Raw genomic sequence first — 15,171 nt, 5'->3', positions numbered from 1 at the left:
CCACTGTTTCCCTATCTATTTGCCATGAAGTGATGGGACCATATGCCATGATCTTCGTTTTCTGAATGTTGAGCTTTAAGCCAACTTTTTCACTCTCCACTTTCACTTTCATCAAGAGGCTTTTGAGTTCCTCTTCACTTTCTGCCAAAAGGATGGTGTCATCTGCATATCTGAAGTTATTGATATTTCTCCCGGCAATCTTGATTCCAGCTTATGCTTCTTCCAGCCCAGTGTTTCTCATGATGTACTCTGCATAGAAGTTAAATAAGCAGGGTGACAATATACAGCCTTGACGTAGTCCTTTTCCTATTTGGAACCAGTCTGTTGTTCCATGTCCAGTTCTAACTGTTGCTTCCTGACTTGCATATAGATTTCTCAAGAGGCAGGTCAGGTGGTCTGGTATTCCCATCTCTTTCAGCATTTTCCAGTTTATTGTGATCCACACAGTCAAAGGCTTTGGCATAGTCAATAAAGCAGAAATAGATGTTTTTCTGGAACTCTCTTGCTTTTTCGATAATCCAGCAGATGTTTCCAATTTGATCTCTGGTAACTACATGTAATTATGGGGCTTTCCAGGTGGAGCTAGTGATAAAGAACCTGACTGCCAGTGCAGGAGACACAAGAGACCCGGGTTCAATCCCTGGGTTGGGAAGGTCCCCTGGAGGAGGAAATGGCAACCCACTCCAGTATTCTTACCTGGAACATTCCATGGACAGAGAAGCCTGGCGGGCTACAGTCCCTAGAGTCGCAAAGATTTGGACACGACTGAAGCGACTTAGCACAGCACAAATGGAATTATAATAACAATTGCATCTGACATTGACCAATTTGAAACAAAAAGTACTGACTTTTGGTAAGGAAACAACTTATGGGAGCAGAAAAGCGTATGTCCCTTCAAGAATAGCCATTAAGTCAGAAGCATCCAGCATATGCATAGGAGAGTATATTTTTAGAAGGGATTTGCTACTACAAAACCTGCTGTATTGTATCCCTAGCATTGACCACAGAGCCTGACATACAGGAGGCAATCAGTAAGTATTTTTGGAGTCAATAACATCCACCACATACAGCTGATATGAGACTTGAATGAGCAAAAGCCATACAGTGCTTGTACACACTGGCATTTGGTAAATATTGGTGCCCTTCCCTTTCCAACTGTTTGAGGCATTTTATTCATTAGTACCCAGTTTCATTCAAAAAGAATTTGAGTGTTAAAAGATGTTTACTGACATTTCTTCCTATTAAATTATTTTTTTAAAAAACTGATTAAAGTCTGTCAGCTTTCTAGGCATCAGGGACATAGTTCTGAAACATAAGTAGCTCACCTTCCTGCTCATCACTCCACATATGACTTAGCAACAAACTCTGAAACATGGAAGAAATCACCAAGTTGGGTTGGCAAAGCTTCCTTCAATTTAAGTTACATTAAGAGACATTACTTTGTCAACAAAGGTCCATCTAGTCAAAGCTATGGTTTTTCCAGCAGTCATGTATGGATGTGAGAGTTGGACTATAAAGAAAGCTGAGCACTGAAGAATTGATGCTTTTGAACTGTGGTGTTGGAGAAGACTCTTGAGAGTCCCTTGGGCTGCAAAGAGATCCAACCAGTCCATCCTAAGGAAATCAGTCCTGGGTGTTCATTGGAAGGACTGATGTTGAAGCTGAAACTCCAATATTTGGGCCACCTGATGCGAAGAGCTGACTCATTTGAAAAGACCCGGATGTTGGGAAAGATTGAAGGCAGGAGGAGAAGGGGACAACAGAGGATGAGATGGTTGGATGGCATCACCGACTTGATGGACATGAGTTTGGGTAAACTCTGGGAGCTGGTGATGGACAAGGAGGCCTGGCGTGCTGCAGTTCATGGGGTCGCAGAGAGTCAGACACGACTGGGCAACTGAACTGAACTGAACAGAAAAAAAAGGCCATGCAGTTTCTACAAAGCTAATAAAGACTGTGCTGGTCTTAATACATTCCTCTCTAATCCATAAAATGGAGCACATATCAGAAAATATGTGTCAATCAAGTGAATTTTATGGCTGATCTAAAGTGTTTATAATAACCATACCGAAGAACAAAACCTTTCATCATCAGCTTACACTTTTTCAAGTGAAAAAAAGGTAAGATAGACCTTGATTTTCAATTTCAATTCTTGTGATGCTACAGAGTAAAGGTCACTTTGCCTGATCATCCAGTGCAGTACAGTAAGTCCCCTAGATATGAATGAACTGTGTTCCAAGAATGCATCCATAAGTCCAACAAAGTTAGCCTAGGTACCCAACTAACAGAGTTGGTTATATAATACTGTACTATAATAGTTTATAATACCTTTCACATAAATAATACACAAAAAACAAACACAAAACATAAAGAAAGCATTTTTAATCTTACAGTACATTACCTTACAGTACAATAGCTGGCATTGGGTGAATAGGCAAGAAGAGTTACTAACTGGAGGAGGGAGAAGAGATGAGACAAGACAGAGCTGAAGGATTGTCAGCAATAGGAGGGCAAGCTGAAATTTCACTTACCCTGAAGTTGATGGAATACTTGCACATGTTTGAAAGTTCACAACTTGAAGGTTTGTACGCAGGGGACTTACTATATTATAAAGTAAAGCTGTTTGAGATTTCACTTTGGTTTCTGAGATTTAACTTTGTTGTAGCACCAGCTGTATGAAGCTTTGGGATGAAAAATTATCATGTCTTTTCAAAAGCAGGGGAAAGTTGCCCAGGGTGAACAATTATGAATGTCTTATTATGTTCTGCTCTCTGATTTCCAGTGCTGCTTCTTATGACCATCTCTCAGTTACGTGATTTGTAGTGGCAATATAACTGAGATACGGAGATACTAATATGTTCTCCCTCCATGTGATATCTATATAGCTAATATTTGAAAAATATACTTACTGCCGATTGAACTTCAGTAAGTCTGCATCGACCATGTCAGCCAGTGGCAAGTTAAATAAGCAAAAAGAAGCTTGCACAATCACCCTAGAAACAATTTTAAAATACACATATGAAAATTCTATAACTAGGAGACACAAATTTGTTTAAAAATCAGACGACAAAGTTGACATTTGGTTTGCAGAAAAGGAAAAATGAAATAATATGCTATAAAAATAAAAATATATTAGGCACACACTTCTATCCTCCCAGAATGTATCTATGACTATATAATTCTCTTTTAAAAATAAAATAAATATACTTTGAAAAATTTACTATGCTTTTTACTCATTCTCAGTTGACTACCCATTCATTAAATCTGCTTAAATTATGGATAGGTTCTAAAGAACAAAACATGCCATGGAAATTCATTTCTTTTCTCCTTATTTTTCCTTTTTCCCCTCCTTTCCCCCCTTTTTTTCCCTATAGTTGATCACTGCCTTAATAAATATGAACTTTAGCTTCATGAGCATGGTAATACTGACATGGAGTTTTGGTTTATATTTTAAACAGAATAAATATTTTGTAAACTGTACAATAAAACAAAAAGTGAGAATCCACTTTCTCACATTCACATTAATATATAATTTAAAAAATTATCTTTGGTAACAGAAGTCAAGTACAGGAGATATTTTAGACTTTTTCTCAGTTTAACTTTAAAATCTACTGCTTAGGTTTGCTAATCGTTTATCATAAGCTTTGGGTTTCCCTGGTGGCTCAGAGGTTAAAGCGTCTGCCTTCAACGCGGGAGACACGGGTTCGATCCCTGGGTCGGGAAGATTCCCTGGAGAAGAAAATGGTAACCCACTCCAGTATTCTTGCCTGGAGAATCCCATGGACGGAGAAGCCTGGTAGGCTACAGCCACGGGGTCGCAAAGAGTCAGACACGACTAAGCGACTTCACCTTCACCTTCAAGGAAAGGTATACTATCCTCTTTTATTTATTTTGCACAATCCTTGTCCCATGCAAAAAAAGAATGAGCTAACTAAAATATTGTATATACGACCGAGCGACTTCCCTTTCACTTTTCACTTTCATGCATTGGAGAAGGAAATGGAAACCCACTCCAGTGTTCTTGCCTGGAGAATCCCAGGGATGGGGGAGCCCGGTGCTCTGCCGTCTATGGGGTTGCACAGAGTCGGACATGACTGAAGTGACTTAGCAGCAGCAGCAGCGGCGGCAGTGTTTAACAACATAAATCCAGGGCTTCCCTGGTGGCTCAGTGGTAAAGAATCCTCCTGCCAATTGAGGAGACTCGGGTTCAATCCCTGGTCTGGGAAGATCCCACATGCCACACAGAGCGGCCAAACCTGCGCACCACAGCTATTGAACCTGTACTCTAGAGCCCGGGAGCCACAACGAATGAGTCCTCATACTGCAACTACTGAAGCCTGAGCTCCCTAGAGCCTGTGCCCTGCAACAAGAGAAACCACCGCAAGGAGAAGCCCACGTACGGCAGGTAAGAGTAGCCCCCGCCTGCGGGAACTAGAGAAAAGCCTGCGAAGCAATGAAGACTCAGCACAACGCCAGAAAAAATGAATAAATGTAAATATATATGTACATAAGTTCCAATGTATTTTAACTGGAAAAACATTTAGAAAGTCTTCTAGTTCAACATCACACCCAATACAGAAATCCTTTGGTACCAAGAGGAAAATTAAGAACTACTAAGGGACATAAAACATTTTAATTATGATAGAAGAAAGAAAATGGGGGAATGGTTTAAGTTTAAAAAAAAAGAAAAAGCAAACAAAAATTTTCATTCTAAAAATCACTATAAAAATGTCTTTTAAATATGACATAACCAAAGCTACCACTGTAGATTTACAGAATAGTTATCTATATGGGGTTCTAAACCTTCAGGTTTTACAGAGATCAATGCTGCTGCTGCTGCTGCTGCTAAGTCGCTTCAGTCGTGTCCGACTCTGTGTGACCCCATAGACAGCAGCCCACCAGGCTCCCCCTCCCTGGGATTCTCCAGGCAAGAACACTGGAGTGGGTTGCCATTTCCTTCTCCAACAGAGATCAATACTTTGAGTTAATTACTATATTTGCTGCTTCTGATTTACTCAAAATGCAGTTAAGTCTTCATGGAAAATTTTTCAAATTGTTCCAACAGGGACCTGGACTTAGATTTATTCATTTGTTCACCCAAAACACATTTTCTAAGGGCCAACTATTTGTAGGAACTGTAGTAGATGATGGGACCACAGTAATAAGAAACTAGACTTTATTCATAATACAGCTCAGTCCAGTGGGGGCCAAAGACAGTCACAGACAGAAGGATCAATGCTACAGCAGAGATAAGCATGGGGCATTGGGGTCATGTAGGAGGGACACCTCCCCACTCCAGTACTCCTGCCTGGAAAATCCCAGGGATGGAGGAGCCTGGAAGGCTGCAGTCCATGGGGTCACTGAGGGTCGGACATGACTGAGTGACTTCACTCTCACTTTTCACTTTCATGTATTGGAGAAGGAAATGGCAACCCACTCCAGTGTTCTTGCCTGGAGAATCCCAGGGAGGGGGAGCCTGGTGGGCTGCTGTCTATGGGGTCACACAGAGTCGGACACGACTGAAGTGACTTAGCAGCAGCAGCAGTAGCAGCAGCAGGAGGGACACCTAATCCAGGTGAGGAAATTGCGGAAGGCTTTCCAGAAACCACATCCTTGAGCTGCAGCCTAAAGGAACAGTAGGAGAGAGCCAGGTAAGAATGGTGAAAGCTTTTCAGGCATAGAATGCTGCATGTTAGGCATGGAGGTGTTTGAACCTGGCACTGCAAAGTGTTTCTCTAGGGCAGGAGTTCGTTGTAAGTGGAGGAGTAACAAGAAATGAAGACAGCGAGGTAAACAGGGCCAGTATAACAAAGGACCTCATATATCATCATTTTGCACTATATCCAAAAAGCAGAGAGAAGCCACTTAAAAGATTGCTGAGCAAAGGAATGACACGCTCTTCTAGAAGCAACTGGGGACTAGGGGCAAGGGGACCATGTAGGAGGTTATATGGAAATCCAGGTACGAGATGACGAACACCTGAGCTAAAAGAATGACAATGGGCACAGAGAAGAGATGGGTTCAGGACATATTAAGGAGCTAAAACTACTAATAACTGGTAGCTTATTAGATGTAGGAGACAAGAAAGGGATGGCAAAGACAACTTCTCATCTCCAACCTGGGCAACTAGATAGATGGCAGAGCCATTTCCCAAGATGGCAAGGAACATCTTTTGGGGATAAGATCTTTATTTGGCAGCAGGATTTACTAAATGATGCACTTTATAGGTCAGAAAGAGGAATTTAACTTTACTACAAAACTTGGCATTAGAAATCTCTGCAAAAATGAAGACAGAATGGTGGGCTTCCCTGGTGGTGCAGTGGTTGTCTTCACCTTCCAGTGCAGGCGGTGTGCGTTCAATCCCTGATCAGGGAGCTAAGATTCCCATATACTTCCTGGCCAAAAAACCCAAAACATAAAACAGAAGCAATATTGTAACAAATTCAACAAAGACTATATTTGGTTAAAAAAGAAAAAAAAAAAGACTCCACATTAAAAAAAAAATCACCGCCAAAATAAGAAGACAGAAAAGTATAATGACCACCTAGAAATGAATACTAAATACATTTCAGATCAAAGATGTTTCACTGCTTAAAAGGAAATGGCAAGATCTATGGTAATTTGGGGATTGACACTGGCATTTACTTACATGATAACAGTGAGATACAGAGCCAAAAAGTAATAGTACTGCTGTCCAAGAAGCAACATGACAATGGAGGCTGTTCCTTCTAGGTAGAATGAAAATAAGATAATTTTATAGTAACCAAACTTCCTCAGCCAGGACTGGCTGAAAAGCACAAGGCACTGAAATGGAAACAGATGGGCATAACATTAAGATGGAATCCAGTGAAATAGGTTTACTCTTCCTGACAACAAAACAAACATTCTCAGCAAAAAATAAATTTGCTTCTGAATCATAATATCAGTTGAAACATACAACTAATACTACCTATCATGGTTAGAAGTGTTATTATCCATTTATACCCATAAAAGTTGACTAATATACTGCAAAAAAGCAGCTATTATTTCCTATAAAATGGACAAAGTGGGAAGTAGTTTCATACATTTTTATTTTCATACTAACAAGAGGAGGTTTAACTAAAACCAACTATAAAAGAACTATCAATGAAACAATGACCCTTGCTTTATTGTAATGTGAAAAGGCCAACTCAAATCTAAAATATATTCAGATTTTAAAATTTGGGATTAAAGCCCAGAATTCATCTTGTACACAGTAGTGAATAGTAAAATAAACATTTTACTATATTCTTCTTAGTAAGAATTCCAGATATATCTGAAATGTACTTTTTTTAATCCTAAAATCAAGCACCAGAAATTAATAATAGTTTACGATTGTATTGATTTCTTTTGTTTGTGTTTCCTGTCTAATCTCATATATTTTCATCTTTCTAATAGATTCATGTTGAGAGTTCAATCACATTTTTTCCTGCATTTCTTGCTAGCAATGAAAAAGTTCATTGTTCTAGACCGAAAAGTTAGTGCTAAATATACATATGTACATTTACAAAGATTAGAAGATACGCTTTGTTTTCAATAAAAAAGCACATTGTTTAGCCCTGAATCATTTTCACTAACTAAATGTACATACAATTAGAAGAGAATTTTTAATGATGTAAGTATAATAACAATATTCTTTAACAAACATAAGGGTTTTCCGCTCTGACTGATTTTTTGGTTTTACTTCTCTACTTTCAAGAAACAAGAGCGCTTTTTTTCTGGATAGTAAAACGGTGATTGAGAGGATCCATGCCAATTCTCAGACTTCTATAAGATAAAGTATGTAAGACAGACCAAGTCCCCTTATATTCCTATGTATAATAATAATACTGTAAATTTACACAGTTCCACATTTTGAAATGAAGCTTCTTGTTCTCAATCTCCAACCCATAAAATACTACACAAGATATGAGAGTAATACTCTAGGAAACATGCGACAAAGTGGAAAGTGCAAGATTTTGAAACCAGATTCCCTAGTGTCAACCACAAACGGGCCCTTGCCATGGGTGCTGCCATCTGCCTCTAAAAGGATTAAATCAGGTTCTCTGAAGCTGCTGACCTCCGACACCACACCCACTGCCCCCGAAAAGTTTAGAGTGGAGAGCAGAAATGAGGTACTCTGTGCTCCCAGGAAACTGGCAGGACAAGTCTTCAGTACTCAGACATTCTCAGGAGCTGATTTTATGAGTCAAATTCTTATATCTCCTCATACCTAGAAAAGCACTAAAATCCTTCATGGTAACGACTGTTTTTCGTGACCAGCAGAAACTTTCTAAAAAATAAGCATGCTTGATTGCATGTACTCCCCCTTTACCAAAATCACATATATACTGTCCTCTACTCACATGCTAGTAAAGTAATGCTCAAAATTCTCCAAGCCAGGCTTCAGCAATACATGAACCATGAACTCCCTAATGTTCAAGCTCGTTTTAGAAAAGGCAGAGGAACCAGAGATCAAATTGCCAACATCCGCTGGAGCAGGGAAAAAGCAAGAGAGTTCCAGAAAAACATCTATTTCTGCTTTATTGACTATGCCAAAGCCTTTGACTGTGTGGATCACAATAAACTGTGGAAAATTCTGAAAGAGATGGGAATACCAGACCACCTAACCTGCCTCTTGAGAAATCTGTATGCAGGTCAGGAAGCAACAGTTAGAACTGGACATGGAACAACAGACTGGTTCTGTCACCCTGCTTATCTAACTTATATGCACAGTACATCATTAGAAACCCTGGACTGGAAGAAACCCAAGCTGGAATCAAGATTGCTGGGAGAAATATCAATAACCTCAGATATGCAGATGACACCGCCCTCATGGCAGAAAGTGAAGAGGAGCTAAAAAGCCTCTTGATGAAAGTGAAAGAGGAGAGCGAAAAAGTTGGCTTCAAGCTCAACATTCAGAAAACGAAGATCATGGCATCCGGTCCCATCACTTCATGGGACATAGATGGGGAAACACTAGAAACAGTGTCAGACTTTAATTTTTGGGCCCCAAAATCACTGCAGATGGTGACTGCAGCCATGAAATTAAAAGACGCTTACTCCTTGGAAGAAAAGTTACGACCAACCTAGATAGTATATTCAAAAGCAGAGACATTACTTTGCCGACTAAGGTCTGTCTAGTCAAGGCTATGGTTTTCCCAGTGGTCATGTATGGATGTGAGAGTTGGACTGTGAAGAAGGCTGAGCGCCGAAGAATTGATGCTTTTGAACTGTGGTGTTGGAGAAGACTCTTCAGAGTCCCTTGGACTGCAAGGAGATACAACCAATCCATTCTGAAGGAGATCAGCCCTGGGATTTCTTTGGAAGGAATGATGCTGAAGCTGAAGCTCCAGTACTTTGGCCACCTCATGCGAAGAGTTGACTCATTGGAAAAGACTCTGATGCTGGGAGGGATTGGGGGCAGGAGGAGAAGGGGATGACCCAGGATAAGATGGCTGGATGGCATCACGGACTTAATGGACGTGAGTCTGAGTGAACTCCGGGAGTTGGTGATGGACAGGGAGGCCTGGCGTGCTGCGATTCATGGGGTCGCAAACAGTCGGACACGACTGAGCGACTGAACTGAACTGAACTGAACTACCTCTTTGGAACAGTTTCTCAGAGAGCTGCCTGAGTTGTTGTCTCCTAGGCAGCAGTCCTCATATTGCCCCAAATAAAACTTAACTCGCAACTCTCATATTGTGCATTTTTCTTAAAGTCGACACTGGGTTGAAATTCCAGCTCTGCAATTTTACCAGCTTACTTTACCTAGGAAGCATTTCCTCCCTCTAGCACTCCCTCTCTGTCTCTGTCCCTCTCATCATACAAAGTACTTAATAATTGGTAGCTGTTATAATTCTGTCCAGTGTAAAAATATATGAACCAATGATGGGTAATATAGCAACAAAAAAAGAGACTACTTTTGCTTGTACTAAAATACAGCCTTCCACAGACTGAGGATTTTGGCTCTCCATTCATGTGTTTATTAAGTAGAAGCTCATGAATAACATGTCCCAGCAGAAGTGTTGGCAAACAGATGCCAAAGAAGCTTAAGTCAAAACAAAGATAAAGGCAGTGCTGTGTTTACAGTGAACATTTAATAAATATTTGCTGTACTGAGACTTAATAATAAAAGTTAACATTTCTAGAGTGTTTATTTTGTGCCAGGAACTGTTTAAGAACTTTGCATTCCTTACAAAGTCAATTCATTTAATTCTCATTGTAATCTTTAGGCACCATTTTTATTTCCATTTTTACAGAGAAGGAAACTGAAACACAGAAAGCCTCAATAACTCAGCCAGGGTCACACAGCTAATAAGAGGGGAGGCAGACTTCTCCCTGGCAGTCTCCATGCTCCTAACCCATTTACTATTCTGCCTCTTGGAGGTGAGTAGGATGTGGAAGAGTCACAAGCCTATTAAAACAGTTATTGCAGAGAAAGAACACTTGCTCATTCTTCTTTCCTTTCATTTATTCAACTCCTTAAAAGCAAGCTATGGGGAAGACACTCTGAGAAAATGAAAATGCAGCGCCTAGCCTTCATTACCAGAACCAACAGGCAGTGTGTTAAAGTGACCTAGTCAAAAAAATAACAGCAAATTCCAAATAGCTGTCTTTTTTGCCCCCAATAATTTATAGGTGTCACTTTCTGAGAAATCAAGAATAAAATTTGAAGGAATTTTGGATTTCCATTTTATAATGATTTTTTATTGAGATCAACAGAAACACATATGTTAGTATGAAGGTTTGAGAAAAAGAATCATTGAAATCTTTTGGCTATACTTCTCTTGAAATTTAGTAGCCAAGAGAGACTGGAAGAAAATATTGCTGAACATACATCTAAAAAAGCGCTTTTACTGAGACTACATAATATATCGAATATATAAAGTACTCTTACAATTCAACATTATACAATTCAATTTTTAAAAATTTGAACAAATAATCTATCAAAAAGATATATGCATGGCAAGTAAGCACATTAAAAGATACTCAACATCATTAGCAGTCATCAGAAAATGCAAATCAAAACCACAGTAACATACTGCTGCTTCACACCTACTAACATGGCTAAAACTAAACAGCCTGATATAGTACTGATGAGAACGTAGAACAATTGGAAAACTTTACATTATTGGGAGGAATGTAAAATAGTACAACCACTTTGGAAAACAGGTTATCAGTGCCTTCAGTAAACATATACCTACCATGCAGTCCAACCATTCTACTTCAAGGGGTTTACCCAAGAGAAAGAAAAGAATACGTCCATACAAAGACATGAATGTTCATAGCAGCTTTGTTTATAATAGCCAAAAACTGGAAACAACCCAAATGCCCATCAAAAAGTGAATAGGTAAACAAACTGTTGTATATCCATACAATGGAATATTATTCAGCAATAAAAAGGAGTGAAATGCTGATACTACAACAATGTGACAGAAGAATCCAGACCAAAAAATAGTACGTATTATTCCATGTATATAAAAATCTAGAAAATAGATAGAATTACAGGGACGGATTACAAAGAGGCACAAAGACAATTTGGAGAGCAATGGGTATGTCTACTACTTTGATTGTGGTGATAGCTTCATGGTGCAGACATAGATCAAAATGTACCAAGTCATACAGTTTAAATACATGTAATTTACTGAGAGTCGATCATACCTCAGAAAAACAATAACCAAAAAAACTACCTTATTTCAACTCATACATATTTATTTTCTAAGAAATGAAATGTGCTAAAATTGACTGTCATGGGGTTTCCGTGGTGCCCTAGTGGTTAGGATTTCAGGCTTTCACTGCTGTGATCTGGGTCCAGTCTCTGGTTAGGGAACTGAAATCCCTGCAGGTTGCACAGCACAACCAAAAAGTTTAAATATTTTTTAAAAGGTAATACTGACTGTGGTAATGGCTGTACATGTCTGTGAATATACTAAAACCCACTGAATTGTATACTTTAAATGGGTGAATTAATAAGTATGGTATGTGAGTTACGTCTCAACAAAGCTGCTTAAAAATACCCATGTGTGTGTGCTCAGTCGCTCAGTCCTGATTTTTGTGACCCTATGGCTGTAGCTCGCCAGGCTCCTCTGTCCATGGGATTCTCCAGGCAAGAATAGTGGAGTGGGGTGCCATTTCCTTATCCAGGGGATCTTCTTCTCAGGGATCTAACCCATGTCTCTTGTGTCTCCTGAATTGGCAGGCAGATTCTTTACCACTGTGACACCTGGGAAGGCTCCAAATACCTATCTACTCTTAAAAAAAAAAAAAAAACACTTAGGTAAGAGTTTAACAAACTTGTTTTTGCCTGGAGAAGAGGAGATACTATAGGCAAGTACATGATTAAAAGTGAGAATGTATATATAGCCTAGAATCTGACAATAACACATAGAGACAAGAATTCAAGCAGCTCCCCATTCTGGGTCATTGAACACAGCAACAAACAGCTTGAAAACTCTCAAACTGCCATTAAGGGAGAGTATCATTTTATCATGTACACACAGTACCTGGGACTATATCGATAAACCAAAACTGATACTCTATTTGGTAACCTCTGCTAAACAGACCATGACAGAATCTTCAAGTGCACACCTTTAAAGGCCTCTGAGCCTCTCTTTTTTCATTTGGAAGGTCTTTCTCTCGAAGGTAGTCGTCAACCTTACACAAGATAATGGTAGTTAGGATTACACGAGATGATATATACGATGTACTTGGCATAGTCCATGGCACACAGTAAACACGCAAAAAATGTGAGTTCTCAATATTATGGTATATACAGTAACCAAACTATGATAAAGGCCTTGAGCTAATGGCAGAAAGGTAAATTCTATCCCATATACTTTGCTTAAGAAAGTGTGGCAACACTTAGAACATTTCAGAACCATTTCTATTCCACAGGGCTTAAATCTTTGTAAAAGTTAGTAAATAGTAAAGGCAATGGCACCCTACTCTAGTACTCTTGCCTGGAAAATCCCATGGATGGAGGAGCCTGGTGGGCTGCAGTCCATGGGGTCGCTAGGAGTCGGACACGACTGAGCGACTTCACTTTCACTTTTCACTTTCATGCATTGGAGAAGGAAATGGCAACCCACTCCAGTGTTCTTGCCTGGAGAATCCCAGGGATGGGGGAGCCTGGTGAGCTGCCATCTGGGGTCGCACAGAGTCGGACACGACTGAAGCGACTTAGCAGCAGCAGCAGCAGCAAAATCTCATCTAAGTTACTCAACTTACTCCCTGAAGAGTATAGATTACATATTTTAATTGAGAAAACAGGAAAAATCCATATCATAGGCTAGGTCAAGTCATATTTTTGGAGGATAGATTTAGGTTAAGGGAAGCAATTTTATTCATGAGTTCTCCAAATCGTGTGAAAAACAACAGGCTGGTAAATTTTTTGAAGGAGGACACACCCTCCACAATAATGGTCATGGCCATGGAATTTTACTAACACTCTGGAATTCTAGGACTTAGTTTTTTAGCCAAGTGCTTTTGAAACCTGGCTTCAGGAATCCATGATCAAATAACTCTTCTTCCTTCTAACAGTCACAGGAATCTTAAATATCAGGATAAAGCAAAATGACATGCTCACAGGAAGCCATGCATTTTCTTCCATAGCTCTGCAGAGGTTTAAATGAGGAAGCTCAAGAGGACAAAATTCAAAAACTAAAATAGTAAAAATATCCTAGAACTCAGCTTTTATTGGGTTCTCCTCCTTTTCTTCTTTTCATCTCTTGTTTCCATCATATTCCTACTGAATCTTGTCTAATGTAGGGAATCTGAATCTTTGGGCCTCTTAATAATTCTGAATCATTTTTTCATTACTGATACAATCAGGTTTTTAATTCTCAGCCAGGTAAGTTCTTGTTTAGTTGCTAGGTCATGTCCGACTCTTTTGTGATCCCATGGACTGTAGCCCGCCAGGCTCCTCTGTCCATGGGATTTCCTGGGCAAAAGTACTGGACTTGAAAATTGCCATTTCCTCCTCCAGGGGATCTTCCTGACCCAAGCATTCAATCTGCATCTCCTGAAATGGCAGGCGGATTCTTTACCACTGAGCCACCAGGGAAGGCCCTAGCCTAGTTAAGAGTTATATCTTTAATCCTTGTAGGAAGATACATGAAGAACCATCACTTACCTGTGGGCAGATAAAGCCTGCCCCATACATGATGCTCCTTATGGAAGAAGGAAGAACATCCATGGGAATGAGGTTATCAACGAATATCATCATGAAGTTACTGAAGAAGGTTAAATGGAAGACTTGGAAGAAATTCACTATCAGAAAAAGGCGAAAGTTTTTCTGCGTCAAGATTTGTCTCACCAATGAGACGACGGAGGTCCAGGGGAGATCCTGTACAATTTCTGAGAGATGGTTTTCCTCGGGGCTTCTTTTAGGTTCTAAGTGACTTACGTGGCACATGCCAGTATAAAGGCTGGCAGTAGCCAAAATGGCAACAATAACAGCGATGACCTGAAAACTGAGCAAAATTTCCAGGTTATCAGAGAGGAGGCCACAGAAAAGGATACTGGTAGATCCTACCAGTGATGCCACTTGGTTGACTGGAATAAGCTGAAGCCGACTTTCGTATCTAGTGAAAATTTCCGCAAACAGTACACACTGGGCTTGCTGAACAAAGGTAAGTGTGCTATCAAAAGCACACAATGATACCACCAGTTGAAGCCCACTAAGCCAGTCACCTTCATGATAGTATTTCCATGGGAACCAAGGAAGCAGGAAGGCTGCTGCATATAAAGGGGCACCATACAAAACAGAACTGTGATGACTGGAACAGCAGTCAGCCTTAGAGTTGTTGTGAAAGTACCCCGTCAGGTCGTTAAGAGCATTCCAGATCATTAAAATCATCTACGAAAAAAACAAACAAACACAGGATTATTTTAGTGTAGTTTATACCAATGAAAGTAACTTGCATTTTTAACTAATATGAAATGACCAAAGTTGATCAGGTGGGAAAAAAAGTCACTGCTTCCAGAATCAGCAGGAAGTATACATACTGAAATAATAATGACAGCTAATTCTACCCCAAAACCAGAATGTGTTTACGCACTGAACAAGTTTTTATATGAATTATTTCACTAAATCCTTAAAACAACCCTATGAAGTAGGCACTATTCTTATCCCTTCTTTATGAGGAAACTGGGGGTCAGAGAAGTTAAGCA

General features: G+C 39.8%; 1 protein-coding gene across 8 annotated transcripts in view; it reads right to left on the bottom strand.

The window, feature by feature from the left end:
* LOC138429141 (transmembrane protein 180-like) overlaps nt 1-15,171 on the bottom strand; it is a 46,856-nt gene that overhangs the window by 20,883 nt on the left and 10,802 nt on the right. For 7 of the 8 annotated variants that reach the window (XM_069570334.1, XM_069570337.1, XM_069570336.1 and 4 more), the window contains 3 exons: nt 14,132-14,857; nt 6,650-6,804; nt 2,910-2,993 (listed from right to left, as the gene is read on the bottom strand). In XM_069570334.1, coding sequence (XP_069426435.1) covers nt 2,910-2,993; nt 6,650-6,804; nt 14,132-14,857 — 965 coding nt within the window. The remainder of the gene's footprint in view (nt 1-2,909; nt 2,994-6,649; nt 6,805-14,131; nt 14,858-15,171) is intronic. The other variant, XM_069570338.1, reaches the window with a different exon arrangement.

The sequence above is a fragment of the Ovis canadensis genome, chromosome 24 (assembly GCF_042477335.2).
Source record: "Ovis canadensis isolate MfBH-ARS-UI-01 breed Bighorn chromosome 24, ARS-UI_OviCan_v2, whole genome shotgun sequence".
NCBI lineage: Eukaryota > Metazoa > Chordata > Mammalia > Artiodactyla > Bovidae > Ovis > Ovis canadensis.
This window is presented reverse-complemented; position numbering and strand designations above follow the sequence as displayed.